General features: G+C 39.1%; 1 protein-coding gene, 2 long non-coding RNA genes and 1 other non-coding gene across 25 annotated transcripts in view; 2 read left to right on the top strand and 2 right to left on the bottom strand.

Moving 5' to 3' along the window:
• Positions 1–8205, top strand: part of LOC108278914 (formin-binding protein 1) — a 65442-nt gene extending 57237 nt beyond the window's left edge. For 9 of the 22 annotated variants that reach the window (XM_053687653.1, XM_053687649.1, XM_053687652.1 and 6 more), the window contains 7 exons: positions 152–187; positions 2766–2875; positions 3351–3483; positions 3605–3732; positions 4457–4605; positions 6028–6186; positions 7062–8205. In XM_053687653.1, coding sequence (XP_053543628.1) covers positions 152–187; positions 2766–2875; positions 3351–3483; positions 3605–3732; positions 4457–4605; positions 6028–6186; positions 7062–7069 — 723 coding nt within the window. In that variant the 3' untranslated portion in view covers positions 7070–8205. The remainder of the gene's footprint in view (positions 1–151; positions 188–2765; positions 2876–3350; positions 3484–3604; positions 3733–4456; positions 4606–6027; positions 6187–7061) is intronic. The other 13 variants (XM_053687656.1, XM_053687654.1, XM_053687662.1 and 10 more) reach the window with 3 other exon arrangements.
• Positions 8206–13255: 5050 nt separating this feature from the next.
• LOC124629174 (uncharacterized) lies at positions 13256–15160 on the bottom strand. Its single transcript, XR_006984084.2, has 3 exons — positions 14751–15160; positions 14412–14497; positions 13256–14137 (listed from the first exon to the last, which is right to left on the bottom strand). It is a non-coding gene; the product is annotated as an uncharacterized LOC124629174 (long non-coding RNA).
• A 305-nt stretch (positions 15161–15465) lies between these two features.
• LOC124629197 (U6atac minor spliceosomal RNA) lies at positions 15466–15593 on the top strand. The gene has a single exon (XR_006984107.1). It is a non-coding gene; the product is annotated as a U6atac minor spliceosomal RNA (small nuclear RNA).
• Positions 15594–24549: 8956 nt separating this feature from the next.
• On the bottom strand, positions 24550–26468 carry LOC124629175 (uncharacterized). Its single transcript, XR_006984085.2, has 4 exons — positions 25694–26468; positions 25459–25537; positions 25013–25133; positions 24550–24691 (listed from the first exon to the last, which is right to left on the bottom strand). It is a non-coding gene; the product is annotated as an uncharacterized LOC124629175 (long non-coding RNA).
• Positions 26469–26697: the final 229 nt, after the last annotated feature.

The following is a 26697-nucleotide window of genomic DNA, read 5'->3' as shown; positions in this document are numbered from 1 at the left end:
TTTGAACTGTGGTGTATTTTAACCCGTTGAGGTCGTTTAACTTGTTGTTTTTATTTCGAATAAGTACACAAATGTAGTGTTGTCTTATGTTTGTTTGCTTTTGTTTTTGTTTTGTCTGTCTTACGTCTGTGGTGGCCATCCCTCTGTTTAGATCTCACTCAATGCCCACGTGCGGAACCTTATTGAGGTGATCCGAAACCCAACACTGCTCCTCTGGTCTCTTTGCTTGTCTGCTGACTGTTTAGTGAAGCACCGTAACATCATGACTGTCTTTCACCTAATGGTTAATTAACTCTTGGATAGTCGTCTGATTTCTAATTCTTTCCACGAGCTTTAGTCTAGAGGTGTGTGCAGGACTGTTTGGGTTTTTTTCTTTTCACCCAGACTCCCCGATCTCTTCATTATTATTTTGTGCGTGCCTGACCGCAATATTTTCAAATGGACTTCATTGGATTTTTTTTTACCAAATTGAAAACAGGTTCGTGGCACAGTGACATGGCCCGGGTAATGCACTTACTGAAGATGAGTGCATGAACGAATGAAGCAGTAAGTGCGTCCCTCAGCACTGTACTCTTGTCACAACCCGTAAGCTTTCACGTTGATTAACGTGGCCTTTGGTTTGGTCCCGCAAGCTTCATATCTGACCACGCGCCCCTGGGACTATTTTGTTGGGTCCTGCTGGATCCCAGGCCCTAAACACACCTCTACTTTAGTTGCTTTCTATTCACATTAGAGTGCAGTTTATCTGTCACCATGTTAAACAAAAGACTTTTGATAACAACGTTATATATGATGATTCATACAGTATGTACATTTCCTTTCACCGTGTTATTTGAATCAGAGAACTCATTGTCGAAGGCTCCGATTAAATGGACCCGTCCATTAAATTATAAACACCACCAAGCCAAATCTCCTTCATTATTCCGTCCCCTCTGAAACTATCCGGAACGGCAAGGCCAGTGTATTTGTTTTTGTTGTAGGCTGAAGACATTTGTGTTTGAGATCAGAAGAGGAATGTGAGAAGAGAGTTTAGAATTTCAGATTTTATTTCCTGGTATTTATATGTAGATGTGTTCAATAACAACAGAGCACATTTTGTATCAGACCTCTCCGATTTCAACCACCAGACCTTAACCCAACTGAGCATGCATTTCACCTCCTGAACAGAACCACCGACAGACAACGCCCGAAACAAACAACAACTGAAAGAGGCTGCTGTAAAAGCCCGGGAAAGCATCATAAAAGAAGAAACCAACAAGAAGTCGCAGGCTCGATGCAGTTATTGCAAGAAAGGGATATGCAACCAAATATTATTTGTGTTATTTACTTTAATTGACTCCGAGACTTGTCTGTTCCGATACTTTTGCTCGCGTAAAAATCGGATGGTCTGATACAAAAGGTTCTGTGTTTTATGTTGTTTAACACATCTAGATGCAAATACAAGCTGAACTCTTATCTCCATCTTTCGGAGTCTGGCACGAGCAAACGAATCGGCCTCGCCGTTCCAATAGTTTCAGACGGGACTGTAGATCTCTTTAAGTAACTTCAAATTCATCACAAAAGTTCAAATTTAAAAGACCTGACCAATTGTCTCATACGCTAGGTGGATTCATTCGTTTTATATTTATCTAATTTTGATAAATAATACATTTATCCACAAAAAAAAGGGCCAGAAATAGTGCAAATTAACCTCTTGTATATGAAATGAAGCAGTTTAAGTGAAACAACATGATTGGCAGATGCATGCTTTACATTAGCATTTGCTTTAGATGGGATGGTGAAGTTTTAATATTTATTTTGGTAGTATTGCATGTATATATTTCTGTTGTTGTTGTTTTGCTGGAGTTTTGCATGCTGGACCAAATTCATCAAATTCAAGAAATATATTTCCATGTTTTACTTTAATATATGAAATAAATGTAGTTATTTTTGTTCAGAATGGAATAAAAACAGCTCTAACTTGTTGGATTAATGTTTCAGTGAACATCAGAATCTACAATCTGTTGTCTTTAAAACTTTTTGATGATAACGTGTATATAAAATATGTTAATTTTCAGATGGCAGAGTTTCATCGGTCAGAACGACTGAAATGGATATCAGTCGAAACAAAACTATCATCACAAACACACGTTCCAAGAAAGTTGGCGTGCTAATTCCACACTTAAACAAAACAAAAACAAAAAAAGCATGCCACGGAGACAAAAATATGCTGGACATCAAAGTCTGATCAACAGGCCCATGCACAGATGTGTTTACATCAATAAATACTTTAATCAAATTAAACAGACTTGATTAAATAGCAAACTAAACATGTTGTGAAGCTGATCTTGAGAGAGCGTCATCAGAGAGCGTGCATGGCCATAGAAGTACAATTATTTTACACTTGTACAGTCTGATGGCACACAGCAGGAGCTCAAGCATCTTACTGGGCTTCATCTGCGCCTCGATGGAACGGAATGAAAGTAGCTGCTTAAAATATACAAAGTGATCTGGCTCAAATTCTGATGATTCATCCTGCTTAAATGCTACTATTACACATAACTACATAAAAAAATAAAATAAATAAAAAGCTCAAATCCAATCTTTGATATTTATAATAAGGAGGAAAGCATCAACTGAAACTCTACCTGAAGATCGTCGGTCAGACTTTTAGAAGCTGCTGTTTATCCATCACGTTTTTACTCACGTAGCGCAGGCACTTACAAAAGTACTTCTGGAGTCAATACACTGACTCTCCTTTCTCTCTTCCCTCTGTTTGATTTCAGGGTGCAACTCCAGAGGATTTCAGTCACTTGCCCCCGGAACAGAGGAGGAAGAAACTACAAGCGAAGATCGACGACATTAATAAAGACATACAGAAAGAGTTGGACCAGAAGTACAGACACGCAGACACACACTTACATATAAAACACACAGGCTTGTGTTCTCATCCTGCAACTCATGACAATATATGATCAGTTTATGGAATAATCAGCAGTTTTAGCAATCTGCTCAATCTTCTGTGGGGATAATTACAGAAACGAACACCAATATATCATTTAAAAATGTACAGCACGGCCAAGCTGACACTGTCGGGCCCTCGAGCAAGGCCCTTAACCCTCTCTGCTCCAGGGGGCGCTGTATCGTGTATCATACATGATATTATGTATTTCCAAGGCCAGTTGTGCTCCCTTGACTCCTTGCCATTAATGCGATGCAATATACATTTATATCTAAGTAGAAACTGCTTAGGTACAAACATGATCATTATAGCCAACATTTCTGGTCAACTTTTTTATGTCAATCTATATACATAATCATATAATGTCAACACAGAGATGTGATTGTGTGTGTGTGTGTGTTCCCCTCAGAGATGCATTGACTAAAATGAAGGATGTGTATGTGAAGAACCCCCAGATGGGGGATCCAAGCAGCGTGGATCCACGACTTGCAGAGATCGGCCTTCACATCGATAAACTACAGGCTGAGCTGCAGAAGTTTGAGGTGTTTATTTGGTTATATATTCCCAGGTATAACCCAAGTACAAACAAAACTACATATCTGCTCTGTGTGTGTGTGTGTGTGTGTGTGTGTGTGTGTGTGTGTGTGTGTTTATACACTGCAGGGCTGGCTCGCAGAAGTAGAGGGCAGAATGCCGGTGAGAAGTGAATCGACTCAGAGACAAAGTGTTGTGTATGAAACTCAAAACAGTACAACAACAGCAAACAACAACTGTGCGCAGGACCGTGAAAGGTACACACACACACACACACACACACACACACACACACACACACACACACACACACACACACACACACTTTACACCAGTCACACCACAGTCACATGCGAGTGAATATTTTGTCTTGTACATTTTGAGTATGCTTTGGATTTTTACATGCAAGAAACAAGACAAGTTCTGCATCTCCATCTCGGATTATTTTTTTAGAATATTTTTTTCATGAACTTGAATTGAATCGTGACGTCCACATGAATATAAATGGAAGTTCTTAACGGAAGACACGGTCCTCGCTCTGTACAACCCCAATTCCAAAAAAGTTGGGACGAAAAGAGTCATTTGAAGAGTCATTTGAAGAGTCGTTTGAAGAGTCGTTTGAAAACACATTATTAACACATTATTCGATGTTTTACTTTAATTCATTTTAAATCTGACGACTGCAACACACTCCAAAAAAATTGGGACGGTCGACTGTTTACCACTGTGTAACATCACCGTTTCTTTTAATAACACTTATTAAGCTTTGGAAAATATCCCTTATTGCATACATTACTCATTTTATATATTAATGCTGTCAAGGTTGCACATAGTTTCGTTACACCACAGTTTTGCTGCTCAGCTGGTCGTTAGAATGCTAATTCCCATGCTAATGACTACTTGATAAAAGGGTGAGTAGTGCTGCCGCTATAGTTTGTGTGTGTGTGTGTGTGTGTGTGTGTGTGTGTGTGTGTGTTGGAGCAGTCCAGATGGTAGCTACACTGAGGAACAGAGCTCTGAACAAAGGGTGACAAAGGTTCAGACTGATCCGGAGTTTGATGAGTTTGATGATGCTGAGGAAGAAATGCTGCCTACCATCGGAACCTGCAAAGCACTCTATCCGTTTGAAGGTAACATTAACACACACACACACACACACACACACACACACACACACACACAGCTGAATATTGTGATTATCTTGTTGTAGTTCAGCCGTTCTGATCATTTCTATTTGTTTTGTGCCATTTAAATTTTTTTTTAAAATGTATTTGAATGCTAATGCTAGCCAGGTGTGGCTTGAACTGTGCCATTTAGAATAAAGTATTCAGCGTTCCCAAAGAAAATCTCTCAACTGAAAACACCAACATCATAAATTCACCACAAAAGCTAACAACGATAGTCAGAGCCAATTTGGGGTGTGTTTATTTGGGGTGTGTTTATTTGGGGTGTGTTTATTTGGGGTGTGTTTATTTGGAGTGTGTTTGTTTGGGGTGTGTTTGTTTGGGTTTTATTATTTGGGGTGTATTTATTTGGGGTGTGTTTGGGTTTTATTATTTGGAGTGTGTTTATTTGGGGTGTGTTTATTTGGAGTGTGTTTATTTGGAGTGTGTTTATTTGGAGTGTGTTTGTTTGGGGTGTGTTTGTTTGGGGTGTGTTTGTTTGGGTTTTATTATTTGGGGTGTGTTTATTTGGAGTGTGTTTATTTGGGGTGTGTTTATTTGGGGTGTGTTTATTTGGGGTGTGTTTGGGTTTTATTATTTGGGGTGTGTTTATTTGGGGTTTTATTATTTGGGGTGTGTTTATTTGGGGTGTGTTTGTTTGGGGTGTATTTATTTGGGGTGTGTTTGGGGTTTTATTATTTGGAGTGTGTTTGTTTGGGGTTTTATTATTTGGGGTGTATTTATTTGGAGTGTGTTTATTTGGAGTGTATTTTTTTGGGGTGTATTTATTTGGGGTGTATTTATTTGGGGTGTGTTTATTTGGGGTGTGTTTATTTGGGATGTGTTTATTTGGGGTGTGTTTATTTGGGGTGTGTTTATTTGGGGTGTGTTTATTTGGGGTGTGTTTGTTTGGGGTGTGTTTATTTGGAGTGTATTTATTTGGAGTGTATTTTTTTGGGGTGTGTTTATTTGGAGTGTATTTATTTGGAGTGTATTTTTTTGGGGTGTATTTATTTGGGGTGTGTTTGTTTGGGGTTTTATTATTTGGAGTGTGTTTATTTGGGGTGTGTTTATTTGGGGTGTATTTATTTGGGGTGTGTTTGTTTGGGGTTTTATTATTTGGAGTGTATTCATTTGGAACTAAAACACACAAATTAGCCATACTGATTTGAATATTTTCCATATTATTGAATGGATTTCCACATTACCCGTCTCTTTAACTGTTCCGGTCTCACTACTGCACGCTTTGTATCTTTCCCTCTCTCCTCTTCCCCTCTATATCTTTCTTTCTCTACCCTCCTCACTGTCTCAGTTTCTTCTTTCTATGTATTTCTTTATGCCTCTTTTTGTCTTTCTCTGTATACTCATGTGTCTTTCTCCCCTCTTTAGGTAACAATGAGGGCACGCTGGCATTAGCAGAAGGAGAGGTGCTTTTTGTGATCGAGGAGGATAAAGGAGATGGCTGGACGCGTGTCCGGAGGAACGAGGAAGAGGAGGGCTACGTTCCATCGTCCTACATCGAGGTCTTCCTCGACTCCAATGCCAAAGGTGAATATTATTTTTTTTTTTAATCATTTTTTAAATCACAGTGTGTGAAGAATAACAGAAACATCTTGTGTGTGAGAGCAAATGATCTCAAAATATCAAAAGTGTTTCTAAACTTATTCTAAGAACATGATTTCAAAAAGACCTTAAAACTCTGACTGGTAATATTGCTATGCAATGATTCATTCTTCTGTTTACATTTCTCCAGGCTGGAAGTCAGCTCCAGATAGAACACAGCCGCTCAGCTCCATTCCTTTTCCTTAAAAGACAACTGATGAGGCTCGCTTAGTTTCAGCATAGAGGGTGGGTCAGTAGGAAGGAAGCGGGGCTTGGTCAGTATTTTTCTTGCAATTGGCCACACAGGCAGCAGAGGGCGCAAAAAAATACTAACTGCCTCCCCAGTTAGATTTTCCCTTTAAGAATACTATAAAAAGGCAGCAGGTGGCGTTGCAGCCTCAAAGCTTCCAGGTCTGTGGTTCATTCCTGAGCTGTCCGTCTGCATGGAGTTTCGCATGTTCTCCCCATGTTTGCGTAGGCCGACTGGCTACACTAAGTTGCGCAGATGTGTGTGCATTGTACCCTGCAGTGGACAGGTCTCCCACCTGGGGTGAGTTCTCTCACCTTGCCCCCAGTGATACCGGGATAGGCTCCGTAACCACACCGACCCTGACTAGGAGAACTCACGTTTACTGGAGATTAATGACTGAACGGATTAATGAAGGAGTTCAATAAAAGATCTGTGTAATAGTCTTCAACTTTACAGATCAGAGCAAGTCAAAAGATTACAGGCCGAGTAACTAGAGGCGGTGTGAATTTTATTCTGATGGTTGTGTCTGTGTGTGTCTTCTTTCTAACAGTGTCTTTGTTTGTAACTGCAGATTCCTAACTGAGAGAAGAGGGCACATGGCAAGTGACTGCAAATATAGGAAAACACCACTCTTCAGCAAAAAGGAGAGAGTGAAACGACGGCGATGATGATGATGATGAAGATGAAGATGATGGACAAATTAAGTTGGAAGAAAAAGATGCACAGGGGACTGAGGAGTCTCTACTGCAGACAGTAACTGAAACATGCCCATGCAACCAATCAGAGATAATAATAATCAAAAATAATAATCTGACCCTCATTTAGGCCACATGTAAAACTATTGCTTCTTTGCTATGCATCTTACTAGCACCGTAATTGTAATTCAGTTCAACATGACCTTGCATTCATTTCCGTCTACTGAGACGGAGCGATATAGCATAAACTACACATGGGCACAGATAACACAGCTCTGATAACATTACCCTCGTCCAGTCGATCCGTATGACACTTAACCACTCTTTCCAAGCCTTTCATTTCAGTGTCGTTCAACATGTGACCGGTTTACCTTCAAACATTTGATTTTTTTTTCCAAATATCACACCGTTAACAAGAGGGTATGTGTCTGTAGGATTGGACAAATAGGCCTATGCTATATATTCTATATGCAGTTTGAGTTTTTGTGTTTTTACAATCAGGCCCTCTAGGGAAATCTCATACTGGCTTATTTGCACCAATGTATTGCACCAACAGATTTATATTGTGTTTCTTTCTAGAGTATTTTTTATAACAAGCACTGTATTCTGTTGCTTCTTTAGCCAGTGTGTAGCAATTAGGGGTTGCATAGATTAGTCAATTAATACGCTCATAAGACGCAGTGGGGACGTCAGGGCAGGAGAGTGTAGAAAAAAGAAAAAGAAAAAAAAAAAGTAAGGCAGAGAGTAAAGAAAGCAGGCTAAATATATGTCATTGGTCTAAAAAAAAAAAAAAAAAAAAAAAAAGTCTAGACAAATCCAAGTCTTTAGTCCAATTGTCCATTGTGTAAAACTATGCTTTTCTAGAACATTATGACTTTCATATTACTTTTATCGTTAAAAGTTAAAAGGTGTGCGTGGGACTGTTTTTTATTATTTTTTTTATCCTACTCACCCAGTTATTTTTTGTTGTCCTTTTAAAGCTAAATAAAGATGAAATAAAATCCCTGCTCTTTGGCATCATGAACAGTGCTGTACAAAAGAGTGAAATCGGTGCAATGGGTTGCACATCACTGTCCAATCCCACTAGTTTAAAGCCTGTCTGAACATGCCAACAGACAGAGGCACTCTTGTTTTCAGATGCTATTGAGGCCTTAGTTGAACATGGCCGTTCAGCACCCAGGTCATTATCAGCCTTGAAAAACCTTACTGATGCTCCTGTAGACGTGACGTACTCCATCCACGAAGGCCGGTCACTGAGCTATAAAGAGGTCTCTGTTCAAGGGCACGAGCTTCTGTGCTGCGTCCTCTCGAGTCCACAAACAACAATTTACACACAAGTGCATTTTAACAATTTGCACATCCTTATATAATGATACACAGTTGTTTGCATATTTATTGCACTGATTTATTTATTTTTGTTGTTACAGTGTAGTTTAAAAGATTGAAGCAGACATGTCGTTTGTCGCCTGTGTATGGAAGTTTAACTGAAGTGAAGTTTGACAGTTTACGGCCGTTTATCAGCATTTAACTGCACTAATAAAATCGCCTAAAATAATGTCCTGAATTGACTGCTCGACTAGTAAAAATGAAGAGCCTTGCAACCCCTAGTAGCTATAATGAACACTGTGAAGTCACATTGTTACATGCACATTTTGTTAACAGATTATTTTGCGATCTCTTCCTGTGGATTTATTGAGCCCGTCTACGAACGCCAGTCATCTTATGTGATGTTGATTTAGGAATAGCTTTTGCCATTTGGTCTGAATGAATATGATTATATGGCAGAGAGATAGCTGATCCCAGATCTGGGCAAGACGATGCTTTTCCACTGACACAGAGCAGTTTCCAGAGCCAATGCTGGTTTAATTCAGCAGTTAACCTTCCATTCCTACCATTTTTCTACCTGTTGTAGAAGTGAACCTGTTAAATTGACAGCGCAAATGCGATGCATCATTTCCTTTCATTTGCAAGTTTCATTTCTGGATTTGAGAAAATATTCAGCGCCGATATACCATACAGAGATATTGCGTTTGGAGTGTGTTCTTCAGACATTTGAGTTGTGTTTGTTTTATATATATATATATATATATATATATATATATATATATATATATATATATATATATATATATAAATTTTTATTTTATTTAACATTTTTTTAAACTTCACAATGTTTTAATAGTGATCCTTTTAAAGGGATAGTTCAGGCAAAATTTTGGTGTATACAATGTCCCTCTTACCCCAAACATCAACCAACCTTCAGCCATTTTGGAGACGCCAACAAATGCAGCAATAGCATCCCTATGGACACTCAAGTCCTTTCTACTTTAAGCTTTATAACCCAAGAGTACATTTCAACGAGGTCAGTCATTTCCAAACCAACTATGAGCCAAATAATGACACATGCCTTAAATGCATCCATATCACTCACACTCCATTATGTTACTACACAAAATATAGCAGCAGAATGAGGGATTTTTCACGCCGTTGCAGGTTTCTAAAATGTAATTAGAGGAACAGATGCACACACGCAGCCATAAAATCAACCCTTTAAACAGAAGGGTCCATCGAGTATAGGTGTGTATGCACGTGTATTGGTCGTTCTATATGTAAAATTAGAAATGGTTCTACTCATGTTACATGAGACCCCAGATCCTGAGTGATCTTGAGTGAGGGAGCATACTCTTATTTCTGCACATGTTTATGTACAACGTATGGGTTTTATGTATGCTGTTACTGAGTCAAGCAATGTTAAGGTGAGGTAAGGCATGCAGTTTGCATGATGATAAACTGTGGTCTGTAAACTTCCTGAAGTTATTACCTATGTTAACATCGTAGCACCACTGCATGTCATCTGGAGGAAGGGAAACACTGTGAACGTTTATTTTTGGCTGTTCGTTGGTAAAGCAGCAGCGGCACTGTGTCAGCGGAAAAGCGCGTGCATGCACAGTTCTAGCAGGAAACACAATTGTTCCAAGAGAATAAAAAGATTTGTAAGTTTACACCATGTAAATCCATAAGTGCCTGTTAGGCCTCTACTATCATGGATAAAACACACCTGTGTGGATTCGGTGGAACATGGGATTTCCTTTCTTAGGCTTAATATCTGTTGTCTGGAACAGAAAAGGCATTTGTACATTTTATATATATATATATACACACAGCTGTGTGGAAAAATAAGTACACCCAATGAAAATTGTTGGCTTTTTTTTAAAGGTACTTGTACAAGCAAACATTTGCTCATGTTTGAAACAGCACCTATTAATGAAGTTGATATACTTGAACAAAACCACAAGGAGAATCAGCCTTTTCATTCATTTCTTTAAGGAAATATTAATAGATGTGATAATCTTCTGTGGAAAAAGTAAGTACACCCTTGGCCTCAGAAGCTAGTATTGCCCCCTTTAGCAGAAATAACTTCTTGTGGACGTTTTGCATAATTGTCCACGAGTCTCTGACATCAGCCTTGCTTGAATTTTTGACCACTCTTTAATGCAATATTCTTTCAGTTGTAAGATGTTTGAGGGTTTTCTTGCATGTTCTGCCCACGGGATTCAAATGTGTGCTTTGACTAGGACATTCCATAACCCTCCATTTCTACTTTTTGAGCCGTTCCTCGGTGGATCTGCTCGTGTGAGTAGGATCATTATCCTGTTGAAAGATCCACTTTCGGTTCAACTTTTGGACAGATGGCCTTTTGACAGATTATCTTCAAGCACTCTTTGATATGATGCAGAGTTCATAGTTGAATCGATGAATGCAAGCTGTCCAGTCCCTGAGGAAGTGAAGCAACCCCAAACCATAACATTTCCACCCCCGTGCTTCACAGGTGCTTCTCCTGAAAAGCTGCCTTTGGTCTGCGCCAATCATGTCTCTTGGTATGATGACGCCACACACCTCAATAGCAAAGGGAACACCAGACACTAGATATAAGAGGGGTGTAAATAAGACCGGTTCCACCTGCACTCCCTAAGCAGGTTCTAATCACTGGCATCTGATCTACAACACCTGATTCTAATGCTATGGATTTCAAGGTGTGATAAATGTAGGGGTGTACTTACTTTTTCCATCTGACTGATCTGTACCTTTTTTTTTGTTAATTTAAATTGTGAAAATTACTACAAAATGTCAGTTTTATGTCATTTGTTTGAGTATCAACTTTAGTAATAGACACTCTTTCAAAGAGGATCAAAAGCTTGCTTATCCAAATGTGTAAAAAAAACAACAACAACAACAAACTATTTTCATGGAGTATAACTTATTTTTTCACACAGCTGTATATTATTTAGTTTCAGGAATTTCCTTTGACTACTCACGCTGGCACATAATTGATTTTCAGTGTTTGATTTTTAACTGTCTTACCTTCTCATGGAGAGATTTTATTATTATTATTATTATTATTATTATTATTATTGCTGATTTTATCTTCTGCTGATTAAAGTTGCTTTTCATCCCTTTACAAAACAGAAGCCAGAATCATGTTAAAAATGTCTTGTTCCATTAACGAGGTTTTTGTTGTTTTACGTTGTAATTACAGGATACTGAACTGACCTACAATAATGATAAAATGAGCTGTAAATATGAAGCAAGAAAATATTCATGATGCCTGAAAACATCTGATTATTGCAAAACCTCCCTGCAATTTCACACATGCTCTCTCTCTCTCTCTCGCTCTCTCTCTCTCTCTCTCTCTCACACACACACACACACACACACACACACACACACACACACACACACACACACACACACACACAAATCTGGCTCTGCTGTAAAGAGTGCCACACCGGCTCCAAATCAGTAGACATATATAGGAATCTATAAATAAGAGTGAATTATGGAAATAATAAAGAGGAAAAGTCTATTTTTAAGCTGTGGATTAATAATAAAATGTTCTGAAATTGTACTTTCTCTGCTCAGCTAAGCAAGTATTTTTTTCTCCCATCATCTCCTATTGTGTTTTGTACTTTTTCATTGTCATTTGTGTTCTTAATTGTTACGCTTGTATTCCAGAGAACTGAATACTTTATATTGTGTTAAGTGTGCCAATTAAATATACACAGGAAATACATGAATGTATGTCCTGGTGCTTAATAGACAAACACATAACATGAGATTTGCCTATGATTAAGGAAAAATGTTGCCTACTGTTAGGGTAGAAAATCTTTACCAGACAATCTAGGCATTAGAGCTAAGAAAAAACATGTCACATAAATATAAAGTAGTTACAGTCCACTCCAAAACTATTGGAATGGTAAGGCCAATTCATTGTTGTGGTACACACCAAACACCAAAGTAAATTAAAGTAAATAACACTTCATATTTGGGTGCATATCCCTTGCTTGCAGTAATCGCATCAAGCCTGTGACTTACTGACATCACCAAATTGTTGGTTTCTTCTCTTCTGTTGTTGTTCTAGGATTCCGCTGCAGCTTCGTTCAGTTGTGGTTTGTTTTGGTTGGGGGTTCCCACTCAGTCTGCTCTTCAGGAGGTGAAATGCATACTCAATTGGGTTAAGGTCAGGTGACTGACTTGGCCGGTCTAAAACCTTCCACTCCCCCCCCCCCCCCCAACAAAGTCCTTTGTTGAGTTGGCAGTGTGTTTTGAATCATTGTCTTGCGGCGTGATGAAGTTCCTCTTGATTAATTTTGATGCATTTCTCTGTAAATTGGCAGACAAAATGCTCCTTGTGAACTTCTGAATTCATTCTGCTGCTACCATCATGAGTTACATCATCAATAAAGACTCGTCAGAATGTTCCAGAAGCAGGCATCCAAGCCCAAGCCATGACACTACCCCCACCATGTTTCACAGATTCAGCTTGTATGTTTTGTATAATGAGCAGATCCTGTATTTCTCCACATGGCAGCCTTTCCATGAACTCGGTTCCAGAACTTTTGTGGATCATCTCTGTATTTCTTTGTGAATTCCAATCTGGTTTTCTGATTCTTACTGCTGATGAGTGGTTTGCATCTTGTGATATGGCTTCTATATTTCTGCTCTCGAAGTCTTCTTCTAACAGTAGATTGTGATACCTTCACCTGTGTTCCCTGGCTGACCCATTCTGTGTTTGTCGCTCAATACACCAGTGGATTCTGTCTTTTTCAGGATAGTCCAAATTGTTGTATTGTCCATGTCCAGTGTTTGTGCAATACCTCTGATTGATTTTCCCTCTTTTCAAAATAGGCCGTAATAAAAAGATCTGTTGGTCTTGAGCGAGAAAATAAAAGTTCTCCATGTGTAATCCTGCAGTTTATTTTTTATTCGTGTTTAAAGTCAGAAATAGTTCTTTCCTCGCGTAATCATATTTTGATCATGAGTGATGAGGTTTCGCGGACCAATCGTCACATGCTTCCCGCTAGACCAATAAGGTGGCCACTTTTTGGAACGACACGTAAACATGAGTCCAAGATGTCTGCGCCCTTGTCGTCAATATCGAGTAGCGAAAAAGAGGAAATTACGACCAGATCTCATTCGAAACTCCGGAAAAAGGATTATAAACAGTGCTATATGCATCTCACGCCCATAAAGAAAGAAGAAACAAAGGGGTTTACACGCACACAGTGGGATACATTCAGAAACAGTGGCTTGGCTTGCACGGTGAGAATCGGAGAATAGCAGAAACATACAAACGTTGTCTAGAAATCGAGTTTGACAATGTTCCCGAAGACGCTGGGTTTCACTCCACATGCTACAGGTGTTTAATTGACAAAAAGCACTTGGACGTGGCCGAGAAACGCGTCACATTGCGTTCTGATGCTCAAGATGCTCACGAAGACCAGTCCGTGTCATCAGGTAGAAGTACTTCAACAACTCAATATCCGACAAAGAAACTTAGGTCCAGGACGGGTCTGCCAGTATCTCGTGCATATTTTGTAAGAAAACGGACAAGTACATTACTCTGGCAGGCAAACACCAGTAGGACCATCTTTCACAGGTAGGGAAAAACAAACTACACACACACACACACACACACACACACACACACACACACACACACAAATGTCTGAACGGTGAAGTTTTATGCCATATTCTGGGTACCATGGATAACTTTCAATTACAATTACATCATTTATTTAATATTTATTGAACAGTCAGATTTGCATTGTTTTGCATACAGAAACAGCCAGAACACTCAATATTATTTAACTGTTAACTCAGTTTTTACTTAATGATTTGTATATACAATTACATTTCCTTATAGTTTTATTTATTTATTTACAGACCAGTTGCTGAGGTGAAGGAAGACACTAGCATTCTTGTGCATATTTGAGAAGGTCTGTGTGTCTCTGGAGGTGCGATACTAAAAGTCCTGTTACACACAGAATAATAAAAAAAAAATTTTAAGTTTCATGTGTCATAAATTTGCTAGTTTAATAAAAACATATTTCTGTCATAATGTCAAGCGGGATCATAGGCAAGCTAGTGGATAAAAAAAAAAAAAAAAAAACATTAAACACACATCAAACAAACCGGATATAGCACGTAAAATAAAGTAAAAACAAAAAGAAACGCTAACTAAAATAATAATTTGAGAGCTACAACAACGATAACAAGCTACTTACAATTGTTGCCGGAAGTTGGCTGAGAGTTCATCCTCCATCTTTTCCAGAAAACATGATCATTTCCAGTAGGGGGACACAGTGAGCATCGGTACGCTGGATTTCCTGTGGTGCATTGTGGGATTATTTTAGGGAGCGAACGTTACATTGCACTGGAACGATTTTACAATTGAGATAGTCCGTAAAATGGCCGACTCCCTGATCAGTGCCCTAACTATGGAGCTGGCTGACACATACCCTGTGTCTATGACACTGCATTCAGGAATACCCTCCCTGGTTCGAACGAGTAATGCAACGCGTGTGATGGAAGTTTTGAGGATCCTCTCTTACACCCTCTACCCCTCGATCACTCGCGCACAATAGGTCTGTAGGTCGACAACGTCATTAAACTGCTGACTTGGAGGAGGACGCAAATTTACTTCCGGAAACATCATGCAACGTCATGCGCTTCCTCAATGTGATTGGCTTTAAGACTTTCTATGCAAATAGGTAATGCATTGCGGCGCAGAAATAGTTTAACGTTTTTCGTCCTTGCAAATAAACAAAAGGTGACTCCTACATTTGACATATATAATTCTGTTTATTGTGTTGAGTAAGTTTGTTTTCTATCATGTCTTGGAACACATAATGACTTTATTTTTAGTAGAAAAACCTACCGTCATGCCGACATTCATTCCTATTACAACTTTTATATACTGTGGGAGGCGCGTTGTTCAGTGTGTTGTATGAAAGGAGAGAAGGTTAGCACTCCCCTTGACAAGGATGGAAGAGGTCCTAGTGGCCTGCAACACATATACGGTTAAGGCACTGCCACCTACCTCGTGGCATCTCTAACCAAGTTTTTTTTTTATTTTTTTATTATATTATATGTATATATATTTAAATAAATAAATATTATATAATAAAGTGTCCATGTAATGGCTCGAGAGCATTTATTTGATTTTGTATGTTGACGTACTTGGAGAATGTCCTGTAGCCATGACCGAATTCCACAACAGCTACAAAAATATTCAATATATGATACTCAACAATATAAGACAATATAGCAATATAAGAAATTTTGATACAAAGTACATAAACATGTGCAGATTGGGCTGTAGAGATATATAGTATGGCTAGTGGTAGAAAACTAGTGAAAAATTAATGCTGTCTTAATTGTGAAGACTGTTGTTCACTAAATATTTTGTCAAAATGATTTACATTTTGGTACACATAGAGCACTGTTGTGCAAACTACATGAGGAGTTTTATTTCTATAGTAAAGTTTTGAAACGGTGAACTTGCCAGTGACAAATACTTGTATGATTTAAATGCTCTGCTGATCCTCTGGCACTAGATGGCAGCAGAGCACCAAAAACATGAATTAATAGCTCATGTTTCCTGGACTCACCATGATGAGCACATATAATACACGCAAATAAACTCCGTCAACAATAATTATGCCTTTATCTTTACTCATGACATCACTCTACATCAATAACATTTCAACCGTCCTTATTATTCAACACTTTACGGCTGCTTTTATTTAATCAATTATTACAAACTAATACTCAACGGATACTCATTGTTTATGGATAAATATTTACACCTACAAATCCACCCTTTAGCCGTCTGATTAACCCGAGTATGTAACCCAAATAATTCTAAAAACCTGGTTTTGCTCTTTTATGAAACAGTCCAGTCCAGTTTGCTTCCCATTCTTTGCCCTGATTTTTTTTTTTTTTAACTAGCCACTCTATAATCATGTGTATAATAGTACGGTTTGTTATATTGTTGCAGTATGTCTGGAGAGATAAGCATTTCTTTCATGTGTACAGCCCATCAAACTTTTACTTCATTCTTCTTCACTATCTGGTTTATCCTGGTCAGGGTTGCCGGTGATTCAGAGTCTTATCCTAGGAACACTGAGCACAAGGTGATAATACAACCAGACGAGGCACCAGTCCATCCCAGGGCACCATGCACACACGTTCGTTCATGCGGACGTGCGAAACAACAAACCGTAACGAGCTCATGATTGAACAGTGGACCCTGGAGCTGTGAGGTGGTAACACTACCTACTGTACCACAGTGTCACCCCCATCAACCTTAGAGGTGTTCTGGAAGTCGCATATGCCAGTGTGCCATGAGTTTGTGAGGGTTAAATCCTGTAGTTCAAAGGCCATTCCACTAACAGGCGGTGGGGAATGGGGAGGGGATGACACTGTAAACACTTGACAAGGCACAGCTTGTGTATTTTCAACCCTGGTAGAAGAGGAATCGCCCATGGTGGTCTATCCACACACAAAAAAAAGTTAACGCATCAAGCAGGATAGTACTGTAATAGAAGGCAACTCGAAGATTTTTTAAGAGCAGAGATTTTTTACTATACATAAAACAGGCATCAGCTCTTAAAACCATGATCAGGATATCACTGTAACATGATTAAGTTGGATTTATTCATAATAGAAGAGCATCAGATTCATTTCAAGTGCTTTATTAACTGTTAGCATTATATGGTCAAGGTCTGATGATAGTTCTACCACTGTGGATATTTCCTTATGTTGAACTATTTCAGTTGCTTTAATTTGATTTGTTCATTGCAGACAGCTGAAAGTCTGTCAATTCTGACAGGAAACCTGATTTGCACTGGGGATTGAATCACTTTGATTGCGACTGTATTTGTATTGTGAACAGGATTGTTTCTTCCTGGAAAGGTCCGTTTAATACGGCCATGGAAAGTGTAGACATCAGCAAAAGTGCCACTGTGTAAATGCTTTCGTATTTTAAACATTCAAAGATAAAAAAAAATAATAACAAAAAAAGTTTCTTAAACAATAAAAAAAAAAGTACCATAATCACCAACTTTATTAATGTAAGGATTTAGGTGAGAAATGTTTATTAACATTTATCAAAACAGTTTTCCGATTCATTTGGGATTCATCTTCACCTCTTTACACAGGAATAATTCTTCTGTTTAATCCCTCCCTCAGCTATGCCCAGGTCAGATGGTCAAAGAGGAAACCTTGCCTTATTCATCGGTCCATTCAAAATACATTGAGAGATCAATCGAGTTTTATTGTTTAGAAATACTTCCATATAAAATCACACCCACCTTCCATGTATCTGCTCAAACGTGTGCTCTGTTCGACTCCGGGACAAGCAGGGGTGGAGTTAACAGACTCATTTGTGAGAGAAAAAATGGCTCTGTGCTATGTTCTGGGATAAAGGTGAGCATTTTAAGAGGCAGAATGTCGGTAGCAAACATTTCAAAGAATCGGACTACTTGAAAAACCACTGTCATGAACACCTACACCACGGGCTATACCCTCTCTGCTTGAGTGGACAGATCGAGCGTCTGTTGTCAGGTGATGATTTGACTTCGAGAGCCAGCTATAGTTTGCGGGTTTCTGTAACACCGGCTCCAGATTTGCAAAGAATTGCTAACCCTGACTATTTTACAAGTTCTGAGCATTCTTGCTGCCTGTTTATCCCATGTACGCACGTTGTTTAGTGCCTTGGTTTATTCTTTGGATTCCCCTCTGTTCTGATTACACTGTCTACCCATGACCATTGCCTGGTTATCAGGATAATGGTCATGAGTTTGAGTTTGAGATATCGTCCTTGTTTGCTTGGAGGTTGTAAATAAAGCTTCTGTGCTCGGATCTTTACTCTTTCTATAGTTCTAGTCTGTTATACGGTATAAGCACTGTGAGGTGATGTGAGCCATCGTTTGGTTTGTCATCGCTGTACTTCACTCATGCTCTCGTCAGAATTCTAGAACGATATTAAACAGTGGTTCTCAACTGGTTTTGCTTCAGGACCCAAATTTTACATTGGACATCAAGTCGCAACCCAACACTACACCAAAGTAGTTTATCATGTAGAAGTAAACGAAATAATGTGCATTGATAATGCATATGAATGTTATTAATACCACTAATAATTATCCGTTGCATAGGCCTAATGAAGCTGGAAAGTAATCATTCGCCACCAGAGATAACAGGAAATGAAACAGTGTATTAACAGTGGAAAATATATTTTAAATGCATAAACATAATTCTGAAAAAGTGCAATTTACTCAATCTAACAAATAAAACAAACATTGTCGCGAATACTGAATTTTGAACTGTACACTCAGTATAAAAAACCCGGAAATATTAAATGCATAAACACGACAGTGTGATTTAACTGCGGCTAACAAGAACAGAGCTGAAATCATGGCCTGCAAATCAACAGCTTAAATGTTTGGTCTCTTAACGCCTTTTTGAACCTGTGATCTGCACAAACCATGCTCGTCTTTTGTGCAAGTAAAGCCGTATTTTATGTCATATGGGTCATCATTTCATGTGCCTTGCATAGGTTTTTAAATTCTTTTTGAGGAAGAGGGAATTTCATTCCACTTATCCATGTTAGCACCAATTGTTTACAAATGAATTGGCTGCAAAATGTGATCGGCTGCACAACATCCATCCATCTTCTATACGGCTTATCCTACAGGGTCACGGGGAAACCTGGAGCCTGTCCCAGGGAGCATCGGGCACAAGGCGGGGTACACCCTGGACAGGGTGCCAGTCCATCGCAGGGAACAATCACATACAACATGACATGACTATATGTATTATTAGTCGCATTTAAAATAAATAAATAAATAAATAAATTAATTAAACTGGAATTTTCTTACTGTCATATTTTTCAACACTTTTCCACTTTGCTATGTTTTATCATGTGCATTTCGCAACTTTTTTTTTTCTTTCCAGCAGTCTGTGACCCAATCATAAAGGGCCTAAGACCCATTACTGGGTCGTGATCCACCAATTGAGAACCACTGATATAAAGGGAATGGCAAACACCTGATTAATTTCTATGGGGTTCAGAGTCCATACACAGTGCTTCAGAATATTCCCTGTTTTAACACGAGTGACATGTTGTCTGTGCCTGGACATCAGGTTAGTGCTGTTAAAGTGTCCTAGATCCCCAACATCCATGACATCACTGGCAGTGTCCTCCTCCTCCTTTTTGTGCAGGAATAAAATCCTTGCTGGCCTCCTGTGGAAAGTAATTGTTTTTACTGTGTTGCATAAGAAGAGCAACAAAAATAGTTTAAAGTTTAAAATGAAAGTTTTAAAATAAAAACACGAACGCACAAGCACACTTACCTTTCTCTCGCCTCCTTGTAAGTTTAAACAGGACCAGGACACTGGAAGGATGCAGCATTACACAGATTAGTTGTTTTTGATTCAACGCAGCAGTTATCAAATGAATAAATTCAGTTACGCTGGAACAGGGAAAACCCCGGGGGGTGTCGAGAGGCTCCAGGGGTTTAGTACAATGTTCAAGCAGCACAATCTGTTATCTATCTTCCTCACTAAACAAAAAACATGGGTCATACTCCGTGGACAGCCAACAAGATTACATCATCTCCACATGTATGTGAGTCATGGTAAAAATGATTTGCGTGGACTCTGTGTGTGTGTGTGTGTGTGTGTGTGTGTACAGTATTGTGTCCATATGAGTGAAGACAAGTATACTTAAAAGATTTTTCAACCAAAAGACAGTAATCAGGATCTATCACAATGTAGTTTTTCATTTATTTTTCTATGAGCCTTAGAAATTATGTCTCTGAAGTTTGAGTTTGTGTGTATATGCGCGCCTGAAGAATAAGTGCTTGATGTTTGCATAAACTATCAATTTTCACTTTAGCCTCTACTCAACCACCTCCGCCTGCACTCTTCTCTCCAAACTCTGTCATCGGCTCCTGCTAATTAAAGAGAGGAGAGAGATAGAAAGGGAGAGAGATAGAAAGGGAGAGAAAAAGGGTAAAAGTGTTACTTTTGAAGGGTCACGTCCATCACACTTTTCAAACAATGAAAACACACCTGAATTTTTGTTAGACTTTGTAAAAGTGTGTTGAAAACAGTTCCATCTTTGACACTAAATGGAACTGTTAAAGAATTTTCTTAAAAATTGACTTTATTTTTAATGTATTATTATTATTATTATTATTATTATTATTATTATTATTATTATTATTATTAAAATTATAATTTCTTTGTCTCTTTAAGGACCATGCGAAATATTGTTTCTTTACAAGAGACCCCCTCGGTCTTAACAAGCACATTTGAAAAGGGTTCTGGCCAGTCCACCACTGATGACACCCATTCACCCTCCGTGTGAATCCTCTTTGAACTAATGACATCACTATTGAATTTCTCAAAAGGTTTTCATTTGTTTCACCATATGCACACTTCAGAGACTGTTCTGTGTGAAATTCCCAGGAGATCTATAGTTACTGAAATAGTCAAGTCAGCCCATTTGCTACCAACAAGCACGCCATGGTTAAAGTCACAGAGATAACATTTTCACCATTTTCTTGAGCTGCATCCGTGTGATTTTATACAATTGGATAACTGCATGAATGTGCAGGTGTTCCTAATAAAGTGGACGGTAAGTGCATGTTTAAATGTAGTGAGCTTCATGTTGGTAAATATATGCAGGCTTCCTGGCTGACTTGGCTATAAGACGGTGCTGAGCGCCGTTCATTCCCCACGGTGGCCAAATAATCTGATGTTGCGGGGTTATAGATGCGGCTAGTGTACGGATTTCAGCAGAATATTTCATCACGCATTCCTGGAAAAAAAGGGGAGTGTGAGGGAGATTTATTTTCACTGTGGAGAACACATTCGTGAACATTTGTGCATGATGCCCTGTGCTGAAATTGTTTCATCATCTGGGCTTAATCCCACCTTGCGACCAGGGTTGCCAGGATCATCTCCGGGATCCATCACATGAATAAATAAATCAAAGAAAAAATAAATTAGTAGAAAGAAAAAATTATACCAAATAAGGTGACCATATGGTGCAGCGCCATGTTAGCAACTCATCACGCCAGTACATGCTCATGTTAATCACTGTGGCCAGTTTAGACAATTGTGGACGATGTGGAAAACTGACCTCAGTCAGTCCACTACTGACATGTTTTTGGAAGAAAATCCACATGGACACAAGGCGAACATGCCAAACACTCATACATCGTAACTCTGTATTGAATCCAGAGATGGCAGCACCACCCTGTGTGACCATGCCATCCTCACGTAATTTTAATTAAGTATAGTTTTTCTGTACTTTTGCAGCCTCTTCCATCTGCTCAGTCGCTTTGTTATGGATGGACTGGGTACTGTAGTGTTTCACCCACTCTTAATCCCCATACAGATTATTCAGTAAATATATTCCTCTCTTTTTTACTTTATACACTTCATACCACATAACAGCCAAAGCTAGGCTATGTGTGTAGCACAACTAGAATTCTGTCCCAGAATACAATGGGCCTTCTGTTTACTGATTATATACGGTGCTCAGATGTTGTTGTTTTTTTTGGAAGATAAAGAAAGACGTAAAGTGCGAGTGATAAAGCTTCTTTCAGAATTCTTTCTGTGTTTTAGATCGTTTCGACAAATGTGAGGCGAAGACCTCGTGCCTACTCTCCCCCTCCTGCTATTCCTCATTTTTGAAAATGAAAAGATAACGTGTATGTGTGGGTAGCAGTAGCAGTACCATCGCTTTACTCAGACACAGGAAAACCACCTTTAACATTCCAAACAGTCTAGACTCATGACAGCATTCTTCTGCTAAAGTTTCCCTCTCTAAGGGATGAGGTGACGGGTGGAAAACGAGCATACTGAACACCCCACCTCTTCTTTTTGAACATCGGTCTGAAGATGTAACATTTCCTTTTCCCAGACTCCTCCTTAACGCACGTGTGGACCTGCTTTCCCTCGTCTTTCCCCGTCATTCGTTCACGTCTTTCAAACTCTACTGGAATTCTTTCTCAGTCTCTAATTCTTTATGATCACTCTACAGTTCTTGCTTTCAATCTTTTATATTACCCCTTTCATTTCATGCCTTCTTTCCCTTCGTGTTTGCTCTCTTAAAATAGCTGTATGTAAACTCTCCAGCTGCTTTTATTTACAGCAAATTTCTTAACATGTGTAAATATTTGTATGAACATAAAAAGACTGAACAACTGAGACATAAACTGAAGAAGTTTCACAGACATTTGATGAACGGAAATGGAATAATGAGCCCACATACTTACACGTGGTTTGCCACTGCGAGGACGATCAGCTGTCCTTCCTGTCTCCCTGTAGCACCGTCTTACGGCTGTCTTACATTACAGACATTGCAGTTTATCGCTCTGGACACATCTGCAGTCCTCATGCCTCCCTGCAGCAGGTCTATAGCATGTTCACGCAGGTGAGCAGGAACCCTAGGCAGCTTTCTTCTGCTGTTTTTCAGAGTCAGTAGAAAGGTCTCTTTAGTGTCCGTAACTTATTATAACTGTGACCTTAATTGCCTACAATTAAGCACAAGGAACATCCTCATGTAGAGCCTGGGCTGTCAAAATTTCTCCAAAATGCTGTGGTAGACTGATAAACTCTTACAGAAAACATGTACTTCAGGTAATTGTTGCTATGGGTGGTTTTACATATTACTGAATTATAAGGTTTACTTACTAGTCTCTGAATGTTGATTGACTTTTTTTTTTTAATGAAATTGAAACACAGAATTGAAGGAGGGTGTACTTTCTTTTTCCTATGGCTGTGTGTCTGTCATATAGTATATTTGGAGTGAGTTTAAAAAAAAAAATGAGACTGAGAATATGTTTTAAACACAGCATTCAACAGGCATTCACGCTTCATTGATATTGGCTGAAGCGTCACTTACTCCCAGAGAAGAATTCTTTTTGCTTCCTTCTCTCGATGTTTTCCTTTCATCTGCCTCTTCTAAAAATACAACCTGACATGTCTGTCTGAGAATTGGACTGAATCAGCATGTGGGAAAACCCTCAGAGGAATCAAGGAGTACATAGTGGGAAAAGTTTTCAATTCAGAACATTCTGAAATTACCTACTGAAACGCTACTTATTGACTACTTGTTTTAAACAAATTTTCTATGGTACGTTCGTGGGCTCAGTTTTGTGCTGGGGCAAACACAGTTTGTTGGCTAACAGCAGAATATTTCTATTGTGGTTGGGTGTAAGCTATTTTTGTGCTCACTTGTTATTTTATTTTATAGAAATGAAGGGTCTGTTTTTGACTAAAATATGTATTTTGGACTGTTGGCTTATAATAATAATAATAATAATAATAATAATAATAATAATAATAATAATAATCATGTCAGACCATGCATTTGTTTAAGTAATGGTTATTTCTACCACTAAAATTCATCTCCAGTAACCACTTCATCCTGGTCTCAGTGGAACCAGAGCCTAACCCGAGAATACTGGGCATGAGTTGGGAATATACCATGGTTCGGACACCAGTTCATCATAGGGCACGATGTACACACATTCACAAACACATTCATAACTAGGGGCAGTTTATCTCACCCGATCCACCCGGTCCACCCCGATCCACCCCGATCCACAACGGTCCACCCCGATCCACACCGATCCACAACGGTCCACCCCGGTCCACCCCGATCCACACAACCATCTTACCCAAACCGACAACCATTGGATTTCAAAGCAGTATGAACATGTTTTATGTGTTCATTCTATCCCCACCTCATTTTCTTCTCCTATGCAAACTCAAAAAAAATAAATAAGTAAAATAAATTCAAAAGAATCAAGACACAATCTCAAACAGTCTCTCTGCAATGAGTGTGTGAATGAGTTTGTACGTGTGGCTATATAGCATAACCTTTTCCTCCATGGTTTATTTATGCCTGTAGTGCGTAGCAACAATCCAAACAGCGTCCCTCCCTTTAAACCCCCAACCCATCTCAGTTTGCTGGCATAAGTGTCGTCAGCAGCTGACCCATTTAAAACACACACACGCACGCACTCACTCACACACACACACACACACGCACACACACACACACACACACACACACACACACACACACACACACACACACATCTGCATTATAGGAACTGTAGGCCGTTGGGATGTCCAGGTGCTGTTGGTAGAGAGAGAGAGAGAGAGAGAGAGAGAGAGAGCGAACATATGTTTGTCATTTTCCGTTTCATAGAGGTGAGTCAACTTCACAGTAAATGCTGACTTTGTGCAAGTATGCGTTCTGTAATCATTCTTTTGACTTCACCTTAATCACTTGAACTGAAATGTTCAGCAGTGCAGATCTTACACACGTGGCTTGTAACACGTTTGATACATGTTTCTTAATCTCTCTTGACTCTGAATTAAAGAACACCACCACCCCCTTGCTTTCACTGTCCAAAGCAAATGTTCCTATTTCTTCATTTTGGTGTCTATTGCATACCTTTCCCTTCTCTTTCTCTCTCATCCCCCACTTCTCTCCTCTGTCTGCTTTCTGGATTCCGCAGAGGAGTGGACATGGGGCTGTGATGACATCACCACTCAGTTTCAGCTCACATCTGGACCTGTTCAAGACATGGGAGAGAGAGAGAGAGAGAGAGAGAGAGAGAGAGAGAGAGAGAGAGAGAGAGAGGAGCATGTAAGATCGTGTTTGAAATAGAGAGAGTGTTGGAAAGATTTTCTTTAGAGTTAGATCTCAATTTCTAAAAGCTTAATTTTAAGTGATTATGGCATTTAACACAGTCAATTAACACAGTCTGAAGCATGAATATATAAAAAATATTCTATAAAAATAAGCATCCTATAATTACACTGATTTAATAAGTCTATTATGATTAAACCGCTTTAATATAACTTTCTTCTACAAATGTAAAAAGAAAAAAAATGAACCTTTAGAGTATCGGTGAGTGTTTAGGGGGTGTCTCTGATATGTGTAAGGAGAAAATCCTGTTCCAGTCGACACTTTTTCCTACACACACACACACACACACACACACACACACACACACACAGGCACACACAGGCACACACACATTATTACAGTGACCCAACACCCAGCAGTCCGTTTGGAAACCATTAAGACCAAACACACTCCAGTCCGTCCAGCACATGTGCATCCACAAACCTGAAGTAAGCTGCTAAAATTCCAGGATTAGATCGTTATAATTCCTGAAAGATTTTAGTTTTTTTTTTTGTGTGTCTATATGGTATGTTTATGTTGTGTGTCTTCCTGAGTAATAGGGTTCGTATGGGGAGCAGGTGATGGCTGTATCCACATTCCTCTACTCACCATAAGGGGGCAGAACACACTGTCTTTAATCATGTGACCATATCAAAGGAAATAAAAAGTTTTCTGTAAAAAAATCTCCATCTAAAAATATCATCTGTTCTATGAAGCAAAAATCTATACATTCCCCTCTCCTTCACTGCATTTCTCACACTGCACACTGTCCTTCAGAACAGATGCTATATTCAATGCACCCGCAAAGTTGAAAATAACTGCCTCCCATTAAAATAGCCCAGGTTATGAGACTGAGGAAGTCCAATAGCAGTTGAAAGAGAAGTAGGGTTGAAAGAAATAACTACGGAGAACAAAATGCTAGAAAATTGAGAGTGAGCAACGGAGAGGAAGAACAAGACAGAACGAGTTAAATACATCTGGCATGCAGTTGCAGGCTGCACATATGGAATGATGGATGAACGAAAGCGACAGCCCACCTCCTCTCCCTTTTTTTCCCCCTATTTCCTTCTGTTCTCTTTCTTTCTCTTCCACAATGTCTTTTTGGGTCAGTTTAGGTTCTCCCCCCAAACCAAACGTGTAAAGAGTTGTTGATTTGCAACTTCTTGGGAAATCTAGGAGATGAAGAAGTGGGGTGTTTCAGAAAACAATAAAAATTAAAGGAGTTGTATGTATAACGTCATATAAAGGCACAACATGATCAATTCTATGAGAGAGAGAGAGAGAGAGAGAGAGAGAGAGAGAGAGAGAGAGAGAGAGAGAGAGAGATTTTCAGAAGAGTCTTTTCTATTTTGTTTCTGTTCCATGATTTTTTTTGTGCAGTTAGTCATCCCTGGCATGCGTAGTCTGTGTGTGTTGCAATGAGCTAAACCATATTTGGGGGGTGCTGT

Source organism: Ictalurus punctatus, chromosome 18, assembly GCF_001660625.3.
Source record: "Ictalurus punctatus breed USDA103 chromosome 18, Coco_2.0, whole genome shotgun sequence".
NCBI lineage: Eukaryota > Metazoa > Chordata > Actinopteri > Siluriformes > Ictaluridae > Ictalurus > Ictalurus punctatus.
The sequence above is the reverse complement of the archived record's forward strand: the minus strand, read 5'-3'. Positions and strand labels throughout refer to the sequence as shown.